This window comes from Coptis chinensis, chromosome 3, assembly GCF_015680905.1.
Source record: "Coptis chinensis isolate HL-2020 chromosome 3, ASM1568090v1, whole genome shotgun sequence".
In the NCBI taxonomy this organism is placed as follows: Eukaryota; Viridiplantae; Streptophyta; class Magnoliopsida; order Ranunculales; family Ranunculaceae; genus Coptis; species Coptis chinensis.
Genome location: NC_141458.1, coordinates 42,198,086 through 42,222,569, shown reverse-complemented (window position 1 = coordinate 42,222,569; position 24,484 = coordinate 42,198,086). Strand labels below are relative to the sequence as shown.

General features: G+C 38.8%; 2 protein-coding genes and 2 long non-coding RNA genes across 10 annotated transcripts; 2 read left to right on the top strand and 2 right to left on the bottom strand.

The window, feature by feature from the left end:
- The first annotated feature begins 594 nt into the window (after positions 1 to 594).
- Positions 595 to 2,172, top strand: LOC147509680 (uncharacterized). Its single transcript, XR_015216609.1, has 3 exons — positions 595 to 824; positions 908 to 976; positions 1,507 to 2,172. It is a non-coding gene; the product is annotated as an uncharacterized LOC147509680 (long non-coding RNA).
- Positions 2,173 to 3,147: 975 nt separating this feature from the next.
- On the bottom strand, positions 3,148 to 8,120 carry LOC147509679 (uncharacterized). 7 transcript variants are annotated; one of them, XR_015218578.1, is made up of 8 exons: positions 7,717 to 8,120; positions 7,284 to 7,360; positions 5,827 to 6,263; positions 5,343 to 5,727; positions 4,705 to 4,809; positions 4,167 to 4,210; positions 3,644 to 3,712; positions 3,148 to 3,508 (listed from the first exon to the last, which is right to left on the bottom strand). It is a non-coding gene; the product is annotated as an uncharacterized LOC147509679 (long non-coding RNA). The 7 variants fall into 7 exon arrangements; XR_015218576.1 differs by having other exon boundaries at positions 5,827 to 6,260; XR_015218579.1 differs by lacking the exon at positions 7,717 to 8,120 and having other exon boundaries at positions 5,343 to 5,506; positions 5,620 to 5,727; positions 5,827 to 6,260; positions 7,284 to 7,464.
- A 4,165-nt stretch (positions 8,121 to 12,285) lies between these two features.
- On the top strand, positions 12,286 to 15,063 carry LOC147509678 (cytochrome P450 704C1-like). The gene is made up of 6 exons (XM_086601930.1): positions 12,286 to 13,036; positions 13,152 to 13,367; positions 13,483 to 13,770; positions 13,863 to 14,186; positions 14,292 to 14,495; positions 14,586 to 15,063. The coding sequence occupies exons 1-6, from the start codon at positions 12,683 to 12,685 to the stop codon at positions 14,790 to 14,792; spliced, it is 1,593 nt and encodes a 530-aa protein (XP_086458056.1). The 5' UTR covers positions 12,286 to 12,682; the 3' UTR covers positions 14,793 to 15,063.
- Positions 15,064 to 19,708: 4,645 nt separating this feature from the next.
- On the bottom strand, positions 19,709 to 20,712 carry LOC147509677 (uncharacterized). The gene is made up of 3 exons (XM_086597880.1): positions 20,449 to 20,712; positions 20,155 to 20,290; positions 19,709 to 19,989 (listed from the first exon to the last, which is right to left on the bottom strand). The coding sequence occupies exons 1-3, from the start codon at positions 20,710 to 20,712 to the stop codon at positions 19,709 to 19,711; spliced, it is 681 nt and encodes a 226-aa protein (XP_086454006.1).
- Positions 20,713 to 24,484: the final 3,772 nt, after the last annotated feature.

Sequence of the window (24,484 nt, the reverse complement as noted above, 5' to 3'; positions counted from 1 at the left end):
GGAAAATGCATACATGGTACCATTGGGAAACTAGATTGCCAATATCCCGTCCTAGTGCATCGCACTACGCTATGTTGCTTGGTCGTGGGAACATCACATTACTCGTCCCGATGGAGTATTTAGCTATCCAGTCTCAAGACATGGGACACTTAGTCTCCTCTCGGACGTATCCGAGAATTCAACTGTAGGCAAATGGGGTAACCCTCAGTCTTGACTATCCGTGAGTTACTAGAGCACTTAATGCTTATCAGGCTTGTGCATGGTTGAGCTGCACAATCATATATACCGCACGGACCCCTCTCTCAGCATATGCTTCGAGACTTGTCCGTAACATCGGTATTCAGGAATGGCGATCATAAATGGTTATAAGTTTATAACAAGAACAATCCTTGATCTCAGCAGCTGATCTCATCTCCTAATTAGTTATCACTTATCAGTGCCTTTCCTCTGTCTTTTTATTATTTTTATGGACAAATATCTCAAGGGTCCAGCACTCCAGCATACCATATACCACTTTCTGCAAAAGGCCATGAATGTACCTCTGTAATTGGAGATGGTCCCGCAGACAAAGACACACCGAGATTCCATTACCGTGAACGTTAAGGCTGCTTACAGAACAATTTGTAATGGAGTGTGACTCACGTACTCACACTTTGTTTGAATCCTAACTTGTAGTCAAGCATGCAGTTTGAAATCTTTGGAGCTAACTTGAACCCCATATCTAATCTAAGGGAAGGGTACATCATCTTTTTGACATATCTCCTACCTTGATACTTTCTTGTTGACTGGTGAGGTCACATTCATTGATGGACCATAAGTTCTAGGTACGTGTTTCTACCTTCTTGTATTGTACTTGGAGATAAATCCAATTGAAATCACTGACATTGTTTAGTCATCGCTATGGCAGTAAATGTATCACAAGTGGAGGTTCAAGATTAAGTTATCGATCGGCTATTGAACGACGACTGCTAATGAGGTTTGTGGATGTTAATTATCACAAAAATTGCCCCAAAAAAACTTCAGTCGTATCACACAAGTCCAGTTAAGAACAATGCATGCTTCACTTTCATAGTATTAACATGTTGTTCAAGCAACTGGGCATGATATGAATTAATCGATGTCTGTTCAACCGAAAAAAATGAATAAATCAATGATAAAGAAATTAAAGAGGTGACACCAACTACGTTTTCTAATTAACAAAATTATTCTTTAGAACTTTGCATGTGAGACTCCTTTACATGTTGCAAATCCAGGCCACAATGTCTAAGTTCGTTTGTTAGATCTTGTGAGTCCTACATACATGCAGCAGCCTCTCAATAATATGGAATAGTCACTTTTTTTTGCTTAAAATATGGAATAGTCACACTTTATGCAATATCGATCGCTTAATTTCCTTCCACCCCTATTCTCTAGTTACTTTCAGTACTTTGGCTTGAAAGAAAACAGAAGTTGCATGCTGTTTTGTTATATGTCGATCACTTTATATTTCTTTAGTGATTTTATCAGGACTCGGGATTGATAGCATGATGTTGCGGGCCGGCCTGAAGATTAGTTAGCAGACAATGAAGGACGGGGAACCTTCCATTTTTGTCATCATCGCAAGATGATCTATTGCTACCAAGTAGATTTCATTATCCAATAGCCAATTGGGTACGTAGGCCTAATAACGAAAACATTATTGATGTGGGGTGCAGCTCAACTTTCCTGGTTCTTTCTGGTTCTTGGATATGAGCTAGCTAGGTCCCTGCCTTTTCAGGTTTTTGAGGCCAATGCCATTGGTTAATTTTGTTAGAAGAGATGACGATAAGATTTGTATGGCTAAAGGAGTTTAAGATATTTATTTTTGAATCCTTTTCTTTATGAGATTTTGAAAATGACATTTCTCCTACCAACTATGTTGGGTTATGGAACCGTTGAGCTTCGCTCCGGTATCCAACCAGTACTGTATGGTAGTTGATGCCACGATTTGTGGGCATTGGCCAAAGCCACCCCTATTTGAGATATTCCGGAATTTCGACAATTTGTTGAAATTTAGGTTTAAAGCCCAATTCCATTTTCTCACTAAATTTTATCCCCACATATAAAAGGAAACTTATGGTTAGGGTTGAGATAACGTTGAGAAATTCATTTTCATGGGAATTATGGGAACTATATTCAGTTAGGGTTTGAGTGAGGTTGATTGTTCTTGATTCTAGTTAATTCTTGTAAACTCTCCAATCTTTACTATAAAAGGAAACTTGACTCTTGTGTGGATGTAGGTAACATTTACCGAACCACGCACCTTAAATATTTGTGTCTCTTTGCATTTACTTTCATATTTATTCCTTGCTATTGATTATTTGTGGATTGAGTAGTAGTCTTTATTGCTCTATTGAAGTTTGTTGTGATAACTATCAAAGTCTTGGATGAGTGACTTCCTTGGTGTGATCTCCAAGAGAAGTCATTTGGGATAGAGAGAAACTAGGTTAAGGTGTGACTTTCTAGTAAAATCTTCCAACAAGTGTTATCAAAGCAAAGGTTATTTGAATCATAGTACACAAGGTGTTTGAGGAAAAGACTACACCTTTAGTATTGCACCAAAGTTGTGTTGCAAGCTAGGTGTTTGTAGAAATTCTTTAGAGAAATTCTCCACCATCACTACACCAGAAAAGGCCAAAAACGACGGCAATTGTCGTCCTAAATCGAGATTTACGACGGGAAATTGTATCCTATAATCTAGAATTCGTCGCGAATAGCCCTGTCGTTAATATTAACGACGGGAAAATGCGCGGTAAAGCGAATTAGAAATGCGACGGTGTCGCGACACTTAAAAGCCGTCGTTAATTATAGGACATTCAAAACCGTCGCAAATTTCCTTTTTTTGTGCACTACATATTTTCAAATCTAGAACGCACTGAACCGTCGTAAATGAAAGGTTCAAATATTTGTAACGGTTATATCCGTTACTAATAGTTTGTTGCTTTAAAAGAATAATTCTCTGGGCATTTTTTTTTTGTTCAGGCGACCTGCACCTGTTCACTCAATAAGATATATCAAGCCAAATTCTTCTATCCATCTATTAAGAATCTCTACCACTAGTCACAACACCGTTCCCAACATTGCACAATCACAAATACAATATACCTTTTTATCAATAAGTGAAAAAAATTCAAAAATAAATAGTGGGGATTTTCGCCACATCCAAACATATATAAAAACAAACCCCAAAACATACAAGTGTTGTAGAAAGAATACATTAAATAAGTTGTCGACATTGATCAAGGCCTATCAACACTTTAGCCAAAACAAATAATTAAACCTAGCACTAACCTCTAAATACTTCATAACTATCAACAACCAATGTCTCATTTATGAATACCAATTTGTTTTCTACTAGTCTTCAACACCAAGCTCCATCGCACAACATAACGCATAACTTCATTCACGCTAACACACATTTCATCTCGGTAAAATGTTGAAGAAAACATGTGATCTACTCATTGAAAATCGGTCGATTCTTCATTTTCACCTTTAAAAGACAATAATGAAAATGCTCAATTATTCCAATACAAACAAGAAATTGAAGGACAAATGTGCCTCGACATAATGAAGTTCAAGACAAAGACAAAATCACAAGGGAATAAAAATCCTAGTACCGACTTACTTAGAACATTAGAAGGTTCAAAATAGCACCACGATCCAAGAACGACATCATCATCCTCGATCCTCTCCTCTGTATTACATACAAAAGAAATATTAAGTTTCTAAAAAATCTAATGCACGCATTAGCCAAAATGAATTTAAAATAAACCACAATGGTATAGCGTTTCACGTATTGAGAAGAAGCATAACAAACCAAACTACTACTTTTAGGCATAATATAAGCAAACTAACGCTGTATTTCAACTTCCAAAACTTGGAGTCTCACTCAATTCTGTTGAAACTTATAAGGTTTATAGTGATAAGTTCCAACTCCAGAAAACTAGAAAAATATCAAAACTTCTATAGTGTAGAAAATTAGTGAGCGCAAATCAAAACTTCTATAGTGTAGAAATTACAAGGCAATACCTTGAACCATTTTATAAGATTCTAGTTTGAATCAAACAAATTTACAAATGTGAATTTCAAAATATAGAGAAAACAACGAATAATTTCAATGGGCTATGAAAAGGTTAAAGAAAATATACCTTCAGCAAGTCACCGGCACAAAAGCATTATAACGGTTCTCATCCTGAAAAAGCACCATGCCAGTGAGGCGAAAAATAGGAACAAATAAAAAATCATTCATAGCCTAGTTATCGCAAGATAGAAAACTTAATATTGCAACAATGAACTTACCACCTAAATCATAATGAAAATGAGTTGATGCAAGAACGAACTGAACACCAAAAATCATAATGGGTGTCTTAAGATTTACTAAACAAGTGTGGTCAGGGATAAAGAGAGCCATGGGACTCATTGCACCAGTAATGAACTCTAATAACTTTAACGTTTTGGCTACTTGAAGCAACAAGGAAAACTCAAGCTAAGCAAATTCTGAGATCACATGGTGTGTGAGAGTGTATAATATATCACTAAAAGCTAACATCAACAAATTGTATAACTCTTAAAGAGGCGGAAAAAAAAATGAAGAAGGAATTGGAAAGACACTTTTGAAGTTAATCTTCAAATTTGTTAGTGATTCAAAATTAGAAAGACAGTTGCGGAAAGTGAAGGGCTCTTCACCATGAATGTCAAGATCAAGCTCTTGAAGTTTATGCCCCATCAAATCAAACATATCCCAAACTCCTTCAGATTCATGAATATCAAAGACATGAATCCCGCCAACACCTGGCAACACCATCACAAAAATTTAGTATAAAATCTACAACTACAAACACGAGCTTCGCCCCATAATCAAAACGCGTTGATAAGGAAGTAAACAAATTACAATAAGACCAACAGAAAATTAGGTATTGTACTTGTTCAACTTAAAAGCAATGATAAAATTGTTCCCAATGTACCAAAACAAATAATAGAGGGCCAGCGCTTCCATATTTACAAATACCATCTTGTTTGCTTCTATGCTGATTCAGTTTAGAATTTGCTGACATTGCATATAATACATACCATCAAAACAAAAACTTTGAGCTGAAGGGCTGTTAAAGGGGGGTATACCTTAACTTTGCTGCACCTATGATCATTTACACCCTTAATAATAATCAAGCAAGTTCAAAAATCAGGTGTCTAATACTAATTTTTTCTTTGCTAAACTGAACAATTTGAAAACGACATGTTTGCGATAATTTTCATTTGCACAGAACGTCAATCATGGACTATTGGAGCTTGTTTGTAATTAATAGCAGTGTCGTGAGATTGTGTACCTGAGAACTCAGCATCACAGAATGCTCTCACTGAAACACAGGTGTGCCCTTGTTGTTCAGACATTGATGTGGAAACAGTGGCGCAATGAGTTCCCACATTTTGTGAAAGATAGGTCTGGAAATCATTGACCACTAAACGGTTCTCAGCCATAAGTTTAACTTCTCTAGATGCATTCATAAACACCAACACAAGAAGCTAAGGAAAAAAAAATACAAAGTTCAACGGAACTTAAGGAAAGAATAAATTAGGACAGCAATCAACAGAGCAAAGGAATACCTATTTTTGAAACTAACAAAGCATTATCGTTTAGAGACTTTTCCAAGTCTACCAGCAGAACACACGCTTGATAAGCCAATGCATTTTCCTCCAAATTAGAACTACAACCTACAAGAATCAATCAAGCAAGACTTGAGGAAACTATAAACATATAGCATAACGGTTCTAATCTATAATCTATAAAGGGGACTTTAAATCTAAACAAACCTGGTTGTGAAGCCTAGCTGATGAAGAAAGCTTAGCAGCAGCAGCAGATTCAGTTGAGCTAATAACAGAAGCAGGCTTGGTTTTTTCAATGGGAACTAAGGCAAATAATGGGTTGAAAACCCAAGAAAGGCCTAGGTGGGGACTGTGTCATAGGTGCCAAGAGTTTAGCTCTGTTACCCGGACCTAAGCAACAATTACTGCTTTTGCAACTACCTTTTTCTTAGGTTTCATGACTTTTGGCTTTGTTCCCATAACCTTACATATTGGTTTCTTCTCATTCTTACTCGAGTTGCAATGATAGATGGACTTTTAAATCATCATGTATACTCCATCTTCAATATCCAAATTGCTCACATCCACCTCAACTTTAGGAGGAATGTGCTCAGCTGGACACTGGTAGAGTAATTGTTCTCTTATCTTGTGAAGATATCCCCCTGCTCCATAAAAAGAAACAGAATAACGTCAACCAATTATATACATCTCTTACCAGGATTAGCATGGGGGGTATACTGTTGAAAGAAAAAATAATGATACTGAAAGTAAGAAACAAAGATCTAACTACCGACTTTAATAAAATGGAACCTTGAAAGTTAAATGACTATGACTCAACAGATGCCCTTTATCCAGCTCTTTGTTACTTAAATCAGAGTTACACTAGTCTTGTTGGGTGTCTACTGTCTAGTAACAATCCCTCAAAATGTCATAGACTACTTTGCGGCCATATACCAAATTAAACTTCAAAGGAGATAATGTTCCAATGATATACCAAAAGTCTCTATGTTGGATGAAGATTTATATTCAATACATTATTGAAAGAAAAAAAGAATGATAATCTGAAGAAACAAATATCTAACTACCCGCTTTGATAAAATGGAACCCCGAAAAAGTAAATGACTCATCGATGCGTTTAGAGCTCTTTGTTGCTTAACTTCGAATTACACGAGCCTTAGCTTGCTTGTTGCTTGGTGACTACTGTCTAGTAAAATAGCCCCTCAAAATGCCATAGACTACTTTCAGTCATATACCAAATTGGACTTCATAGGAGATAATGCTTCAATACAAAGAGGGCAGTGTGAGAGAAGGACCCACAAGGTGCCTGGTTTAAGAAACCAATACAAGTGAATGGAGAAACTACACAGAGTTGAGTAAATGAGAGACTGATTCCCCAGAAGAATAGTAGAACGGTAGAAGGGATAAACGTTCACAATGACTTGCTAAACTAAGTGCACTATGTACATTAAGTTCATCATCAATATTTTCTACATGTCCTCCACTAATATCAATCTCATATATAAAGTTATTAACCTTAGCAGAACTTTCTAGCTATCAGCTAAAACATCAACAAGGGCCTTTTAGATATTACCAGCAATGTTATAGATCCAGCCGAAAATTTGTCAACATACACTGTAACAGCCCTTCTTCGAAACACAGAAACCAAATTGAATTGGGAAACTTACCATAAATTATGGCGAAGTAATTGGAAAACACACACACCGTCTTTCATCTTGAAATGAATTGAAGCCGTTGAACTCAACTACAAAAAACTCAAATGCAAAAAGAAAAAGAAAAATTCAAATTTTTAACTAAACCTCCATTCTTAAATAAGCAAACTTTATTAGAAAATAATCAAATTAACCCACCCAAACCCGACATCAAAATGAAATTGCTTGAAAACATGAAAGGGTTTTCAAGCAATTGATTGACTATGATGTACCAGCACAATTTCAGAGATTTCATGCCAAACCCGACATAACTAAACCCAACAAGAAAATCATTTTCTCAGCAAGTCTCTCAAACCCATAGTTGGCAAACCCTAACCCCCAAATCCGACATCAAAATGATTATTGAAAAACCAAGCAGAGTTGTAAAAGGAAAATGAGAAACCCATACCTTGGAGTCTCGAGGGTAAGCAGACGCAGCCCCACTCACACAAGTGATGGAGGAGAGAGGAAGAGAATAAACGAAAATTAGGACTGGTGGAGCGGATTTGTGTTGAGTACTTCCGTTGACGTATTAAGGGGCCGATCCTTTTTTCAGTAAGACTAAGGTGTGTGGAGGGGAGGAAGAAGGTGAGTTCCCACTTTAAAGAAAAAAAAAATTTGTTTAAGAAAAGTGTGCGATGGCTAAAGAGGGGGTTTTCTTCGTAGCGACGGTATCTAGCAAAATTTGAGACTAAATTGTCCGTCCTATATTAAGGACAAGGAAAAACGTCCTCAATATTTCAAAGATAAACAACACGACGGGCTTTTCTCAATTGGGACTAAGAAGCCCGTCCTAAATTGAAGACGACCAAATCCGTCTTAAGACCTCGTCCTTTTTTGACAATTTTGGTGTAGTGCATTGTTTGGTTCAAGTGGAAGTCATGACAACCAATAGATAAAGCTACAAGATAGAGAAGTTTGATGGTACAAACTTCGGCTATTGGAATATGCAAATTGAGGACATACTCTACCAAAATGATTTGTATGAACCTTTGATGGGAGAGAAGCCAACGAGTTACACGCAAAGTGAATGGGATTTACTAGATAGAAAAGCATTAGCGACAATTTGATTGAGTCTCTCAAAGTCGATGGCCTTCAATATTAAAAATGAGAAGACGGCGGCGTCTCTTATGAAGGCACTCACGTGCATATATGAGCAATTTTCGGCCGTGAACAAGGTCTATTTGATTACCAAGCTCTTCTCCATGAGAATGTTGGAGAATGATTCCTTCAAGGACCACTTAAATGAATTCAACCAAAGGAAAGACTAATTAGAGTCGGTTGAGATTACATTTAGTGATGAAGTGGGAGCGTTAGCGATAATAGAACAAATGCCTCCAAGTTGGAAGGCTACGGTTGTGGCTATTACTGGCTCGGCGGGAATGAATAAGTTGAAATTCGACAATTTAGTTAGTATGATACTAGCGGAGGAAATTCGAAGGAGTTCGGATGGAGCCTCGACATCGGGTTCGGCTTTGAGTACCGAGAGCGAAAGGATGCATGTGCACAAAGGTCATGGTAGACCGAGAAATAGAAGAGGGAGAATGAATTCTCAGGCCCCTAGAGATGAGCCTAGAGATAATAGTATCATTATATGTTACAATTGTGGTTTGTCTGGCTACTATAGTAACCGATGCCAAACACCAAGTAATGACAACTACAAGAAAAATAAAGAAGCTAATGTAGTTGAAGTGGAAAATGATGTTTTGATATGTTCGATGGAGAACAATAAGGAGTCTTGGGTTTTAGATTCTGGCACATCATTCCATGTGACCTCAAATAGAGAGTTTCTTTGAGAACTACACCAAAGGTGACCTTGGAAAGGTCTTTCTTAGTGATGACCAATCTTGTGCCATTGTTGGCAAAGGTGATGTCCGTGTCAAGTTGAAAGATAGGACATGGTTATTGAGGGATGTTCAACTCATTCTGGATTTGAAAAAGAAATTGATTTCGGTGGGTCAATTGGCTAGTGAAGGATTTGTTACAATCTTCACAAGGGATACTTGGAAAGTCTCTAAAGGTTCTCTAAAAGTCGCTAAAGGCGACAAAGATAGTACTCTCTACATGATCGCACACGGGTGTGGGTCGAATGCCGTGGCAAATGGCAAAGAGGATTCAAATGTTTGGCACCACAGACTTAGTCACATGAGTGAGAAAAGAATGCAAATCTTTAATTGCACTGGTAAACTCCCATTAAAGTCGACGGACTTTGATTTCTGCGAGAATTGTATATTTGAAAAGCAGAGAAGGGTGAGTTTTCAGGAGATGAGTCGAACTCTAAAAGCTAGGAAGCTTGAGTTGATTCATACAGATGCCTGGGAGCCAACTAATGTCTTTTCGATCACTTGGCGGAAAGTTATATTTTGTGACTTTCATTGATGACCATACTAGGAAGGTGTGGGTCTATTTCTTGAGACACAAGTCCGAGGTATTGGAAGTGTTCAAGACGTGGAAGACCATGGTTGAGAATGAGACATGCTTCAAGGTGAAGAAGCTGAGATCCGATAATAGTGGAGAGTATTTTGATTCAGGTTTTGAGAATTGTTGTGCTAACAATGGCATTAAGATGGAAAATACTTTGCGAGGGACGTCGCAAAATGGATTATTAGAACACTGATAGATAGGGCTAGGTGTATGCGTACACTAGTAGGCTTGCCTGAGCAATTCTGGACAGAGAGTGTTAGCACAACAACTTACCTAATCAACCGAGGACCGTTAGTACCTTTGGATTTCAGGATTCTAGAGGAAATGTGGAGTGGGAAGGATGTGAACATTTTCCATTTGAGAATGTTTGGGTGTGTGTCATGTGCACACTAGTGACCAAGCTATGAGTAAGCTTGATGTCAAGTGTACTTTCATTGGATATGGCAACGATGATTTTGGTTATCTTTTTGGGATGACCAAAACAGGAAAATTGTTCAGAGCAGAGATGTCATGTTCAATAAGATGGCTTTGTACAAGGACAGAAATGAAGCACAACCCATGGAGCCGGTTACAAAAAGTGACATTGAGTATGTTGAGTTGGAAGGCTTTGATATGAGTCGAGGTGTTATGGAAGTTCCACAGTCAGATGATGATAGTAGTGACTCAGATGAGGAGACTACGCCACCAAGTCCATCTCCACCTTGTGCACTAAAGAGGTTATCCAGGCAAACTGTACCGAGCATGAAGTATCCTCCCTCCACCTATTTATTTACTGATGATGGTGAACCTCATTGCTATGATGCAGCATTGGAAGTTGGTGATGCTAGCAAGTGGGAGCTTGTTATGTATGATGAGACGAAGTCCCTCGTCTCTAGTGTCACTTGGGAGTTGGCCAAAGTACCCAAGGACATGACTCTACATAGCAAATGGGCGTATCGAGTCAAGAAGGAACATGATAGTTCCAAGAGATATATGGCAATGATATTCTCCCCAAATACTTTTTAGTCAGTGTTTAGTATTGTTGTAGCAGAAGGATTAAATCTTAAGCAATTAGATGTGAAAACTGCTCACCTCCATTGTGACCATGTTGAGGAGATTTACACGCAACAACCGCCGGTTTCCCTACGAAAGATAGAGAATATGGTGCTAAGTCGGAAAGAGCTTGCATGGTTTCCAACAAGCCCCTAGGCGGTGGTACATGGTTTGCACGCACCCAAATATATCTCATGCATTGGGAGTTGCTTGGAGGTTTATGGCTAACCTTGGCAAACATCATTGGAAAGCAGTGAAATGGATATTGTGTTATTCATGAAGTACCACGGAGACATGTCTATGTCATGGTAGGGGTGTTGTAAAGATGAAGTTGAAGTGTTCAACTTCGTTGGGTCTTCTTGTTTGAAGACCATGTTGTATGAGCTAAGTGTTTTATTAGTAAATTAGAATTGGATAGAGTTGTTACAATTAAGATGTGATGTGCATATAGAATCTTGAAAGTTTCAAGTCGGAGATTGTTGGGTTATGGAACCGTCGAGCTCCGCTCCGGTATCCGACCAACATGTTTGAACGACCATACTATGTCGTAGTTGATCCCACAATTATTTGTGGGCATCAACCAAACCAATCCTATTTGAGATATTCTGGAATTTCAACAGTTTGTTGAAATTTCAGTCTAAAGCCCAAGCCTATTTTCTCACTAAATTTTCTCCCTACATATAAAAAGAAAATTATGGTTAGGGTTGAGATAATTGTGAGAGATTCATTTTCATGAGAATTGTGGGAGATCTATTGAGCTAGGGTTTGAGTGATGTTGTTTGTTCTTGATTTTAGTTAATTTTTGTAAACTCTCCAATCTTTACTATAAAGAAAACTTGGCTCTTGTGTGAATGTAGGTAACATTTACCGAACCATTTTAAATTTTTGTGTCTCTTTGCATTTACTTTCATATTTATTGCTTGCTATTGATTCTTTGTGGATTGAGTAGTAGCCTTTATTGCTCTATTGAAATTTATTGTAATAACTACCAAAGTTTTGGATGGGTGACTTGCTTGGTGTGATCTCTAAGAGAAGTCATTTGAGATAGAGAATAATTAAGGTTGAGATGTGACTTACTAGTGAAATCTCTCAACAAACTAGAGACTCCAAAATAGAATAATTATATTTTGTTCCTTTGGCTAAATGATGTTTAAGATAATATTCAAATCAAACTGGAATAATTTCATCGAGACCAAATTATTAGTGTTCTCCGTCTTTTCAAGCACCCCGGCTGCTACGAACGCTTAGTTATGTCAGACTTAAATATACATATACATTCTATAATCGGTCTTTGTCTTTACCAAACTCTGGAATTCGTATCGTGGTACAATTCAACCTATTTCCCCTAGTCATTGCACGTCGGGTGAAAGTCTAAGTTGGACTGTACCTATAAGACGGTGATTAAGTTGTCGCTTAGTTATGTCAGACTTATATAGCCATATTAGGTGCTCTCTTGAGATTTAATCTTCATAACCGTAAAAGCAATAAATCTAGCTCAGCGACAAGGCATCACAAGAGCTGAGGCTGCTGTATTATGGATTGGGATAAGATCTAAATGTTTGTTTGACTCTGTATTATGGAATGGGATAAGATCTAAATGTTTGTTTGACTCGATACGATTTTAAAGTTACTGTTACCAAAAATCATCAAAAATCATACTTCCCCACTTTATATAATATATATAGGGTTAACTAGTATTATTTTCCTACTAGATGAGCCAATTAGGATTTCTCCGTACTATATGGGAAATTAGGTCTCCTTCTTAAATACACACAAAAAAATTTCGGTCAACCCACTTTTACTTTTTTTTTTTTTTTTGTATTTAGAGGAGAGACCCTAATTTCTTATCTAGTGGGGCGAGAAATCCTAATTGGCTCATCTAGTGGAGGGTAATACTAGTTCACCCATATATATATAACATGGATAAAGTGCTGAGCACACCGTTCTTCATCCAACATTCCAACATCTCCTTAATGGAGTCACTAAGTACCACCATCATCACCACCTTACCCACAGCTATAGCTTCACTACTTGTTCTAATAACAGTTACAGTCGTCGTTAGAAAACTGTTAGATAAGAAGCGATACCACCCTATTGGTGGTACCGTCATCAACCAACTTCTCAACTTCAAAAGATTGCACCATTACATGACTGACCTCGCTCGCAAGCACAGGACATACAGGTTGCTCAGCCCTTTTCGAAGTGAAGTCTATACTTCTGATCCTGAAAATGTTGAATACATCCTAAAATCAAACTTCCCAAACTATGGCAAGGTAACCACTGACCACAGCATCTTAGGACCTCTTCCTCAAAATATTAGGGCAGTACTAACCAGTAAATATCTTAGCTATAACATTTGATATAGACTCAACGTTGTTTCTTTCTCAGGGATGGTATAACTACATCATTCTGAGAGATTTGTTGGGTGATGGAATCTTCACTGTAGATGGTGAAAAGTGGAAACATCAAAGGAAGGTATCTAGTTATGAATTCTCTACTAAAGTCTTAAGGGATTTTAGCAGTGCAGTCTTCCGACGAAATGCTGAAAAAGTCGCTGGGATAATTTCAGAGGCCATTTCCGCAAAGAAATTCGTTGATATTCAAGTAAGTTTTTCAACGAATGTTATACATTCGAAGTAGTAGTGAAGAACTGAAGATTAATTATATGCCACCATAAATAATACCCTGAGGACTGAGCAATGAACTCTTTTTATTGTAGGATTTATTTATGAAATCAACCCTGGACTCGATATTTAAAGTTGGATTCGGCATAGAGCTGGATAGTATTTATGGATCACACGAAGGAACCATATTTGCCAATGCATTCAACGATACAAGTGCTTTAACACTCTGGCGCTACGTTGACATATTATGGACGGTCAAGAAGTACTTTAATGTTGGATTTGAAGCAACAATGAAGAATAATCTCAAAATTATTGATGATTTCATATACAAACTAATTCGTACTAAGATCGAAAAAGTCTCCAATTCAGATGATGATTCTTCTGTGAGTGCTCTTCATAGTTCTTTTCTTCTCAGACTACATAACTTCATTACTGAGTTCATTTTATTTAGATTTGTAACACTTGGGAATGGCAGGGGAAGAAAGAAGACATTATGTCGAGGTTTCTGGAGTTAAACGAGACAGATCCAAAATACTTGAGGGACATAGTGCTCAATTTCTTAAATGCGGGTAGAGACACAACCGCTACCACTCTTTCCTGGTTCATTTACTCATTGTGCAAGAATCCCGACATACAAGAAAAGATTGCACAAGAAGTGAAGGACGCAGCCGAAGTGACGGATACTACTTCCTTTAGTGAGTTCTCGGCTAAAGTGACCGATGATCAAGTTCTTGAGAAGATGCAATATCTCCATGCAGCTCTGTCTGAGACGCTTAGACTCTACCCAGCAGTTCCCGTGGTAAGTTTACCGATATCTTCTATTCATTTATGCAAGCACAATACTTATCCCCATTTTATTTTTATTAATTAGTGTTAATTAGTTGCTGTGGTGGTGGTGTTACAGGATGCAAAAATCTGTTTTTCGGATGATACCTTGCCAGATGGGTTCAGTGTGAAGAAAGGAGATATGGTTGCCTATCAGCCTTATGCCATGGGAAGAATGAAATTCATCTGGGGTGAGGATGCAGAAGAATTTCGTCCTGAAAGATGGATTGATGAAGATGGCATGTTCCACAGTGAGAGCCCTTTCAAGTTTACAGCCTTCCAGGTGAGAGTTAAAATATGATAATATGTGTATCCCGAATGTTTAAGTTACATAAGTTGGTCTAACCAAAACACGATATTTTGTTCTTCTTAGGCTGGCCCCCGAATTTGTTTGGGAAAGGAATTTGCTTACAGACAGATGAAGATCTACGCTGCTCTGTTGTTACGCTGTTTTATGTTCAAGTTAGAGGATGAGAAGAAACCAGTTAACTATAGAACCATGCTCAATCTTCATATTGACGGCCCCCTCAATGTTCGAGCCTTTACAAGACTGGGACAGACCAAGGAAGTCGATGCTTAATATGGATGATTGATGACTTGATGTCTTTTCGTCTTGATGTGCTATTGCTAATCTTTTAATGTACTATGGATTTCACGAGTTCCAAGTATGAGAAAGAGAGCTTCTAAATCTAAAAGTATGCAGATACTAGCTTGTGTGATATACTGATACGATAATGTTTAAGAACTCAAAAGAAATAAAATGAGAAGGTAACAAGTTGTATATTAATGTTTCATGAATTCTATCTGTATTGAAGAATTTTCTTCCCTAAATAAATTGCATTTTATAACAAGTATATATAGAACTATGAGGTTTTCTCTAAAACGGACATATTATATAGTGTCTCGAACAATTTTTTTAATTTCCACTTATTAATTTGTTTAAAGGACGACACTATAATTGCTCAAGAGACTATATAACATGTCCTTAGAAAGCCTTAGTATATACTATAACCAGTCTTATTATTGTTTCTTGACTTCAAAAATAAAACATCAACCAATATATAATTGGGTAAGCACAGTCGATATATAAAAGGAAGAGGGCGAGACTGCACCTTATACCGAGAACTGGAGACTGCACCAACGTAATGGCTCTATGCCTAAAAATATAAAATAGGAGTAAATAGGATTCCGGGTGATTCCGGGTTTACGATATTACTGCCATAAACCGTGTCGGTGGAGTTCCTTAAGGTCATCTGCAAAAATTTGGATCTTAACAACTATTGGGCAGAAAGTTTTTTTTTTTTTTTTTTTTGAAAAAGTTATGGGGTTAAGGCCCCCCCACCGGTTTATATTGCAAAAGGGCAAACCTTACAAATCTCCCTAAGAGTTTGATCATTAAAAGGAGGTACACATAGACGCAAATCGACAGACTATAAGCCTAACACACCTGAGATCACTAGACATGCTACAATCGAACCCTAAGAAAGTAGAGCTAAGAATCCTACTTCCTAGTCATGATTTCCTTTACAATCTTAGGATGATCTTTCCTAAGATGAGTCTGCGCTTTCTCATAGTTACAAAAGAAACCTTCGCAAGCACAACACACATAAGTGAGTCCCAAAGTGTCATCCCAAAACTCTTTTGTGTAGTCCTCAAAATATCTCATCTTTTTGTTCTTAGTTAACGACTTAACCTTCTTCATCATTGCAAGTGTAGGCTCTATTTCTCCTGAAGAACGCTCTTGGATCCTTTTGCTTCTTTTTGGCTTCACAGTAGTCCATTAATTCTCAGAAAGCGCTGCATACTTTGATGTGCTCTTAGGCAATGCAATCGTTGGAGCCCCTATATACGTATCCCCAAACAACTCAGATTCACTCTCTGAGAGATCGTCATCTACATCCTCATTTCCATCAACTAACCCTTCATACATGTTTATTTCTCTACTATTTGGGAGTTGGTTAAGAGGAGTAACTCTTTGTTGGTGCCGCCTCGCTTGACCATTTGTGTCACCATGTCCGACCTCGATGAACTCGAGGATGCCAACCGAGAAGCGGTCCGATTGCGTAGCTTCATTGACATTTGCGAAGCTACATTGACATTTGTTGTCTTTGGGTGCTGCGACCGACAATTCGAATCAGAGTCGGTGAAGAAATTTCAAGTTCGAGGCGAGAGGCAAAGGCGGCAAAGGAGTCGAGTCGCTGTAGAATGATAATGTCCTTTCTTGTGCTCTAGCATTTCTTCCCCTAGGAACCCGGACTGAGGTGGTGAAGGCTGGACATTTGTTTGTAGCATGCCCAAACCGACCCCGCCAGATGGTACAAGATGGAGGCTTCCAAGGATACTCCACATCCGAAAAACATGTTTACCCCAAGCTTAAGCTTTACCGATCGCGGGAAGTCGAAGTCCGGGGAATAGTAACGCATACCTTTGCAAAGTCCAGCCTTTTTTCTCCGATGTAGTTCCATCCATACAGAGTGGCTTACCAATCAAAGGCGGCCAAATATGAGAGGCCATTCTTTGTCCGAGTTCTTTTGGAACTTTGAAGATTTTTGCCCGATAGGAACAAGTGTTAATATTGCTTTTTGTCCTTCAACCTCGGTGACCAAGGCGAATTACAAATATCTTGCCTGCAAATGAAGAGAGGGCCACCTTCCAACACCATTTGTTTGTCCTCAATCATAGCAAACCCGATAAAAAAAAAGCTTCCCTCGTCCGTAGTTATCTCCATAGTACCTTTGAGTTTCCAAGTTCTTTCCAATGTACTCTTCACAAAAGGGAAACCCAACCTCTTATCCAAGAAATACCTTACCACCGTGTCCTTCCATTCACTTATACCTTCATCGATGAGATCTTGTGGAACTACTGCCAGCCCCATCTTCAAAGATGGGTGCGCAAACTATTTAACTTCGGTGGTTGTTGAAGAGACCGAGCTACGGTTATGAAACAGAGAGCTCCAAAGAAAAGGAGAAGGTGGGGAGAGAGAGGGGTGGGATGAGGAGGTTGAAGCCATGACGGAATGGTTATCAGGATAAAGATCGAATCTCTACCGTGGTCCGGGCTACCCAAAAAGGAAAAAAAACGGAAAGAGAAGAGGATAGGATCTAATAACCTAAAACTAATAACGTCTATTTTAGGAAAAAAGGTACACCAGATCGCAGGGTTAGAATAACCTAAGTTACTCCTGTTCCCTCACTTGAAGTCCCCATTGGGCAGAAAGTTTGGTACTAGTGGAGGCATTAGAAATATCTGTAAATGGAGAGCTGGGAGGATATCTGGATAAAATCAAATGTTGCAGCAGTGGTCACGGAAGCTAAAGAAGGTGCTATTCATTGCAAGCTTAAGGTCAGATTTGAGATCAGTCAGGACAGAATTAATAGGCTTCACATCTCACACACTATGAGGGAAGCTAATATCTCAGCGGACTTGGCAGCAAAGTACGCATCTAGGCTAAACGAATTTGAGAGCGTATCTTGTAATGAGAAGTCCTCATGGATGTATAAATGGGAGGCTCCTTATGGAACCTACCTGACAGTGAGTTGGCTACGATCATTATGGACTAACTCCAGAAACATTGCATCCCCTGCTATATGGCTATACCACTTTTAATACAATTTTCAACTTTTTTGCTAAAGGGTAATTTTGATTATAACTGGAAAAATACACAGAGAGAGATGCAGAAGGAAAATATAAAAGGGAAGAGTTACAATTTGTATTTTAGGTCCTTGGAATGGATTTCTATGAGCTACTACACTTAAGCTATTAAACTTGTCTGTAGTAAGTTGCCGCTGCGTCTTTTGTTTGCATCAGGAAGAGTGGTTTGCCATGCCACCAAGCTTTAGTCCCTGTTGCCAGCTTGCATCCTTGTCGAGCACTTATCTCCGCTAAGAAATTAATCTTCTTCCAAGTATGAGTGATGTTCAACCATTCCACTTTACTCTTTGCTTTGTGCCATGCACTTTTGATTCTCCAGTGGACTTCATCCAACTGAAAAGCATTAACTGCCGCTTTTGATTGGGATTCAACCCATATATTCCTCCATCCCATACAGGTGGCGTGTGTAACTCCCTCAAGAATAGCTTGGCAGTTAGCATTATGGGTTGTATCGACACCCATTAATTCCTCCAGCTCCAACACCATGAACCCTCTCAGTATGATCTCTGCAGACAAATCCCCATCTTACGATGCCAGGACTACCTCTTGTGCTTCCAGCTGCACTAACCTTTGACACTCCAATGGGTGGTAGAAGCCAATAACACTCTATAGTCAAAGGAATAGATGGGTGCTGACTTTGAATTAGGTTCTTCTTTTTCTTTATTTTTTCTTGCAAAATTGATGCCTCTTCGAACTACTTGACAAACAAATGGGAAGTTAGGTTTCCCCTCTTCATAAATCATTTTGTTCTTATTTCTCTAGATAGCCACTAGACACGAGATAGTAGTTGCTCTCCAAAGAGCCTTAGCTTGCGGATCAAGGTTAACCCCAATCTCTGCAAACTCGATCGGTGTGGCTACCTGGAATATATTGCACCGCAAATGTGTTTGTAGCATAATTCCAACATTGCCTAGCAAAGGCACACTCATAGAAAGTGTGTGACTGAGTATCCGTGTTGTCCTTACATGTTATACATCTTGAGGCCAATTTGAATTTCATTTTTGCATCCTATCATCAGTATTAATTGCACCCAACAAAATTTTCCATTCAATTGTCGTAGTTCTTGAATGTAGTTTTGCTTCCCAAAGAAAACTCGCCCAATAAGGCTTATCCCTTTTACTCTCTATTTCCTCATGAGCTAAAACAACCAAGATGTTTCCAGTTGGTGTGTGCATCCAAACTAACTCATTCTCACATTCTTCATTGGGTTGTTGAAGTTGTGAGATCTCAACTCGAAGTATACCCAAGATATCGGTGAGAGATGGGGGAAAGTTCCATCTATTATGCTCAATGCAGTCACTCAAAGTGGCATAATATTATTGCCAAAAACTTGTTTCCATTGGCAAAAGCTCCATGATAGCTTTTGTACATACCAATCCAATTGTCCCTCCAAATGTTGATGCTTCTGCCATTTCCAATTACCCAACTCGAGTGTTAATGTACCTCATTCATGGCCCATTTAATGCCAGGCCATACATTTGAAGTCATGTTTCTAGCCCAGGTTCCACTTCTTTTCTTGTATTTACCTTGCATAAATGTTGACCAATCGTTGCTCTTTTTTAACATAGCCCAGCTCATCTTCATTAGCATAGAAAGATTGATGTCTTTCAGTTGGCGAATGCCAATTCCTCCCTCCTCTTTAGGCATGCATGTTCTCTTCCATGATGTAGTGACTACCTTCTTGCAAGAAGGGTTGCCCGACCATACAAAGTTTTGTATAATACGCTCACATTCCTTGATGACTAAGGCAGGATATTTATAGATAGCCATGTTGTGAGCTGGCATACTATTCAGCACATGTTTTGAAAGTAGAACTCTCTCTTGAAGTGATAATAAGTTGCCAACTCAGCTAGAAACTTTAAATCTGATTTTGTCCATCATGGGTGCTAATGTAGCCCTCGTGACTCTTCCTGTTATCAAAGGGACTCCAAGAGAAGTTTCTGGAAGCACACCAACTGTGATTCCAAGGAGTTCTTTTATTGTACTCCTCCTCTCTTTAGTCATAGGACTAAGAAAGAGCTTGCACTTGTCCTTATTGATACTTGCAGCAACTTGATATCTATCCAATACACTCACAACATTCTTGATGTATCTTTTGTTAGCATTACAAAAAATAAATATATCATCTGCAAACATAAGATGAGTAGGACTAGCGTAGCTAGAATGTATGATCATCTGTATTATGCATTTTATTTTCTGGCCATAGTTTCAATACATTTACAAAGGCAATCCTCAGCAATAGCGAAAAGTAAAGCTGAGAGAGGGGTCCCCTCTCTCAGCTGTAAAGAAACCTCTTGGACCTCCATTGAGCATAATAGAGACTGAGTTGTTTGAAAGTGCCCCTTGAATCCAGTTAATCCAAGAACTATTGAAGCCAAATTGCTTCAGCACAGACCATAAGAATCTCCAGTCAAGAGTGTCGAACGCCTGGAAAATATCAAGCTTGAGAGCAAGACTTCCACAATGTCCTTTAGTCTTAAGCTCATTAATAAGTTCTGATGCTAAGCTTATGGCTTCATGAGAGTTTTGTTGGCATATTGCTCTTTAGAAATGACTCTTGAGGCATTAATAGGGGCTAGTCTTACTGCTAGAACTTTAGTAATAACTTTATAAGCAAAATTAGACAGACAAATAGGTATGTACTTCCCGAGAGAAGAAGCATCTCTCTCCTTTGGAATGAGCACCAGAAAACTGGCATCGAAGCTAGATGGAATTCTGGTTCTTCTGAAGAAATAATTCACCGCCTTAACAAGATCTGGTCCTACAATGCTCCAACAAGTTTGATAAAAGTGTCTATTAAATCCATTGGGACCAGGGGCACTGTCAGGGTTCAATGCAAATACCGCCATCTTAATTTCCTCTGGAGATGAAAATCTAGCAAATGTGAGATTTTCAGCTGCTGTTATAATAGGACTGATCATATACAGGAGTTCCGGGTCTGCTGCAACTTCCTCTCTTGTAAATTTGTCTTTGTAGTGCTTCACTACATAATTTGCTATGTCCTCCTAAGAGTTAAGTAAGGCCCCTTCCTGATTGTATATACTCTTCATATAAGATCTAGATCTCCTCATGTTTACTAGTGCGTGAAAATATTTAGTATTCCTGTCCATTTTATCCAACCAGTTTCCCCTGTCTTTCTATTTCCACATTTGCTCCTCTTGCTCAAGAAGTGCTTCTACTGCGAAATCTTGATTCACAACTTCAACTGCAAGATCTTCATTGTTTGTGTGGCTTTGAAACTCCAACTGTAGTCTTTCAAGCTTAGTAGATTCATCTTTGATCCTCGTTTCCAACTTTCCAAAGACTAGCTTATTCCAAGCCTTTAGAACTCTCTTTAACCTCTTCAGTTTCTACACTAGTGCAAAAATCTGACTGCCATCAATCTGTTCTTGCCAGCTGTCTTTCACCAAATCCATGAATCTCGGGTGAGTTGTCCACATATTGTGAAATCTGAAAGAAGCATTGCGCGACTTCTGGTAGTTCTCATGCCATCTAATGAGAGGGGTGTGATCTGAACAGAGCCTACACAAAACTTTGTAAGACCATGCTGGATATTTCAAGGACCATTCAGCGCTGTATAAAGCCCTATCTATCTTGCCCATGATTTTCTTGTTACCCAACTACTTGTTAGTCCAAGTGTAGAAATACCCTGTGCTTGGTGCCTCAAGCAGTTGATTATTATCTTCTTTTTTGCTAAAGGGTAATAGTATAAGATAGCAAAAAGAAAAACGTTTTACATCTTGTGAGTGCCTTTAGTAGATCACTCCAACATAAAATTTAAGAAATAAATCTAAAATAGGTAGAGTATTGATTCTCTACTCTATGTACAAACCTAGGCTTGTTTTCCCACCATTGCTTCTGTCCATTTGTTAAGGTTGCTCCTTTCTTTGCACAGAAGTCTGCTGCAAAGTTTACTTTACTTCCCTCCATGTGCTTGAAAGAAGTATACTTGCCTTTCCCTTGATCCTTTCCCAATCGGCTTTAACTTTCCAGTGCACTGAGTTGGTTTGGAATGCTTTGATTGCGGCAGTTGAGTCTGACTCCACCCATATTTTTGTGTATCCCATATCCACTGCTTTTGTTATACCTTCCACTATTGCTCTTGATTCAGCCACATAGTTTGTATCAATTCCAATCCCTCCAGTGAGTACTCCAATTACTTCTCTTGTATGTCTCCTGAAGATTGTTCCCCAACCTGCCGGTCCAAGGTTACCTCTGGTGCAACCATCCGCATTGACCTTTAGATAATCAGGTGGTGGAGCAGTCCAGTAACACTCGAGGGTCCTTGGTGCTCTTCTCAACTTGTTTCTCAGTCCCAAGGCATGTAGTGCTTCAAGTCCCTGAGTGGTGTTGTCCATGGTGCCATCAGATAACTCATGTGCACGTAGTATTGCCCTTTTGATGTGCATTCTTACTTGCCCCTTCTCTGCTTTCCCATCGTCATATAGAACTCTGTTGCATGTCTTCCATATATGCACAAGGCAAGCAATGGCTGCAGCAGTCCAAATGCCTTTAGTGAGCGGACTTCTGGTCTTACAAGAGTTAATTACATCTGTCTTTGAGTAAATGTCCTTGTTTAACTTGAAAGAGTCTTTTATGTAGTTCCACTGCTCTCTCGCAAAAGTGCACCTGAAGAGGATGTGGTCCTGTGTCTCTTCATGTTGCAGACACATGCAACACCTAGATGCGATCTTAAAGTTCCTCTTTTTCAGTTTGTCGTCAGTGTGCATAATGCCTTGAAAGATTTTCCATCCAATTGCTTGGGTACTTTGGTGCAGCTTGGCTTTCCAAATGAAAGTATGCCAGTTCACCTTTTCTGCCTTCTCTCTAATTGCTTCATGTGCTGTAGAGACAGAGAAGGTACCATTAGTAGATGGCATCTAGATCTTAGCATCAGCTTGTGTGGGATTCGGGGCTTGTAATTCATTCACATTGACTCCTGCAGCATCCAAAATTTGAATCATATCTGCTAGAAACCTCCACTGGCCATTGTGTATGCATTCACTAAGTCGTGTTCTGCACTGTCTCCAGAAGTCATTAGTCATCTGAAAAACATGATTGAAAGCACCAGATCCTGTCCAGTTGTCCTTCCATGTGTTTATCTCATCTCCAGTGCCAATGGCCCAGATTGTGTGCTCTTTTGCCAATGGTCCAGTTGTGGCCCATTTGATGCCTGACCAAATAGTGGAAGTCTTGTAGCGTGACCACTCATCATTCTTTGCACCGTATTTACCTTTCATGTAGAATGCCCAATCATTGTTATCATTTTCTAGACTCCAAGACAGTTTCATCGACATAGCTAGATTAATGTCTTTGAGTCTTCTCAGCCATAGTCCTCCTTCTTCCTTTGGCTTGCATGTTTTCTCCCAGTTGAGAGTCATAAGTTTCTTTTCTGCAGGATTCCCAGACCAGATGAAGTTCCTTATAATTCTCTCGCACTCTTCAATAACTAAAGAAGGCCACTTGTATATAGCAAGGTTATGAACTATGGTATGCTGTTAAGCACATGTCTTGCAAGAACAACCCTTCCTTGGAAAGAGAGCATCCTACCAGCCCAGCTAGATGCTTTCAACCTTATCTTATCAACTAAAGGCACAAGAGCTGCCTTAGTAACCCTTCCTGTGATCATTGGCACACCAAGATACTGCTCTGGAAGACCACCCTCCTTTATGCCCAGAAATGACTCTATCGATTCCCTTTTGCATGTAGTCATGGGGCTCAAAAAGACTTTGCATTTGTCTTTATTAATGTATTGGCCAGCTGAGCATTGATACCTGTCTAACAAATCTAGAAGAGACGTTAGACATCTTTTATCAGCATTACAAAACATAAAAATATCATCGGCAAACATGAGATGAGATGGACTACAATACTTGGCATGTGTGACCATTCTTTTTATTTTCCTTTGAGAGACTAGAAAGTCTATACCTCCGCTGAGACTATCTTCTGCAAAGGCAAAGAGAAGAGGTGAAAGAGGATCTCCTTGCCGTAAACCCCTACTTGCTGTGAAGTAGCTTCGTGGACCTCCATTGATCATGACGGATATGCAAAACTACTTTAAAGTCATTCCTTGCTGCTACAGTAGGCCAAAGCCCTCCTTTCTTCTCCGCAAGAGACATATATGCATTAAACTCTCCAATGATAAGAAGTGGCAGATTCCTAAAGCAAATAACATGTATATCTTCCCATAACCTTCTTCTTTTCACATAAAATGAGCTGGCACGCTCAAAGCAGAAAAGTGAGCCTTGTAACTGCACAGTGAGCTGCTGGTTAGAGCTGCAAAAGAGAGTAAGAGGAGGCAATCCAACTTTCCAAAAAACACATATATTAGGAATAGAATTCCCTGTTCCATTATTGATATAGTTTGTAGAAAAACCTAGTGAATGGAATAGATTAATTGGTAGGAATGTTTTTTGTTTTGGGCTCCGCAATACCAACAATGTCAGGATTCCACTTCTTAATAAGATTAGACAATCTTTTTTTGCTTTTGTCATTCGAGATACCTCTAATATTCCAAAATAAGCAACTCATTAAAGAGATTGGATTTATTGAAAAAAGATGGGAATTAATCAGACCTCAAACCTGATTTGGACCTAGTCCTTGCAGGTGAGACATGACTTG

Excerpts from the sequence above, each read along its gene's own strand:
- LOC147509678 (XM_086601930.1), top strand. The coding sequence starts at position 12,683 with ATGGATAAAGTGCTGAGCACACCGTTCTTCATCCAACATTCCAACATC. Across the intron at positions 13,037-13,151 it reads ACTTCCCAAACTATGGCAAG|GGATGGTATAACTACATCAT; the intron begins GTAACCACTGAC and ends TTTCTTTCTCAG. Across the intron at positions 13,368-13,482 it reads AGAAATTCGTTGATATTCAA|GATTTATTTATGAAATCAAC; the intron begins GTAAGTTTTTCA and ends TTTTTATTGTAG.
- LOC147509677 (XM_086597880.1), bottom strand. The coding sequence starts at position 20,712 with ATGGCGGTATTTGCATTGAACCCTGACAGTGCCCCTGGTCCCAATGGA. Across the intron at positions 20,291-20,448 it reads TTATTACTAAAGTTCTAGCA|GCGTTCGACACTCTTGACTG; the intron begins GTAAGACTAGCC and ends GATATTTTCCAG. Across the intron at positions 19,990-20,154 it reads GCTCAATGGAGGTCCAAGAG|ATGATATATTTATTTTTTGT; the intron begins GTTTCTTTACAG and ends TTATGTTTGCAG.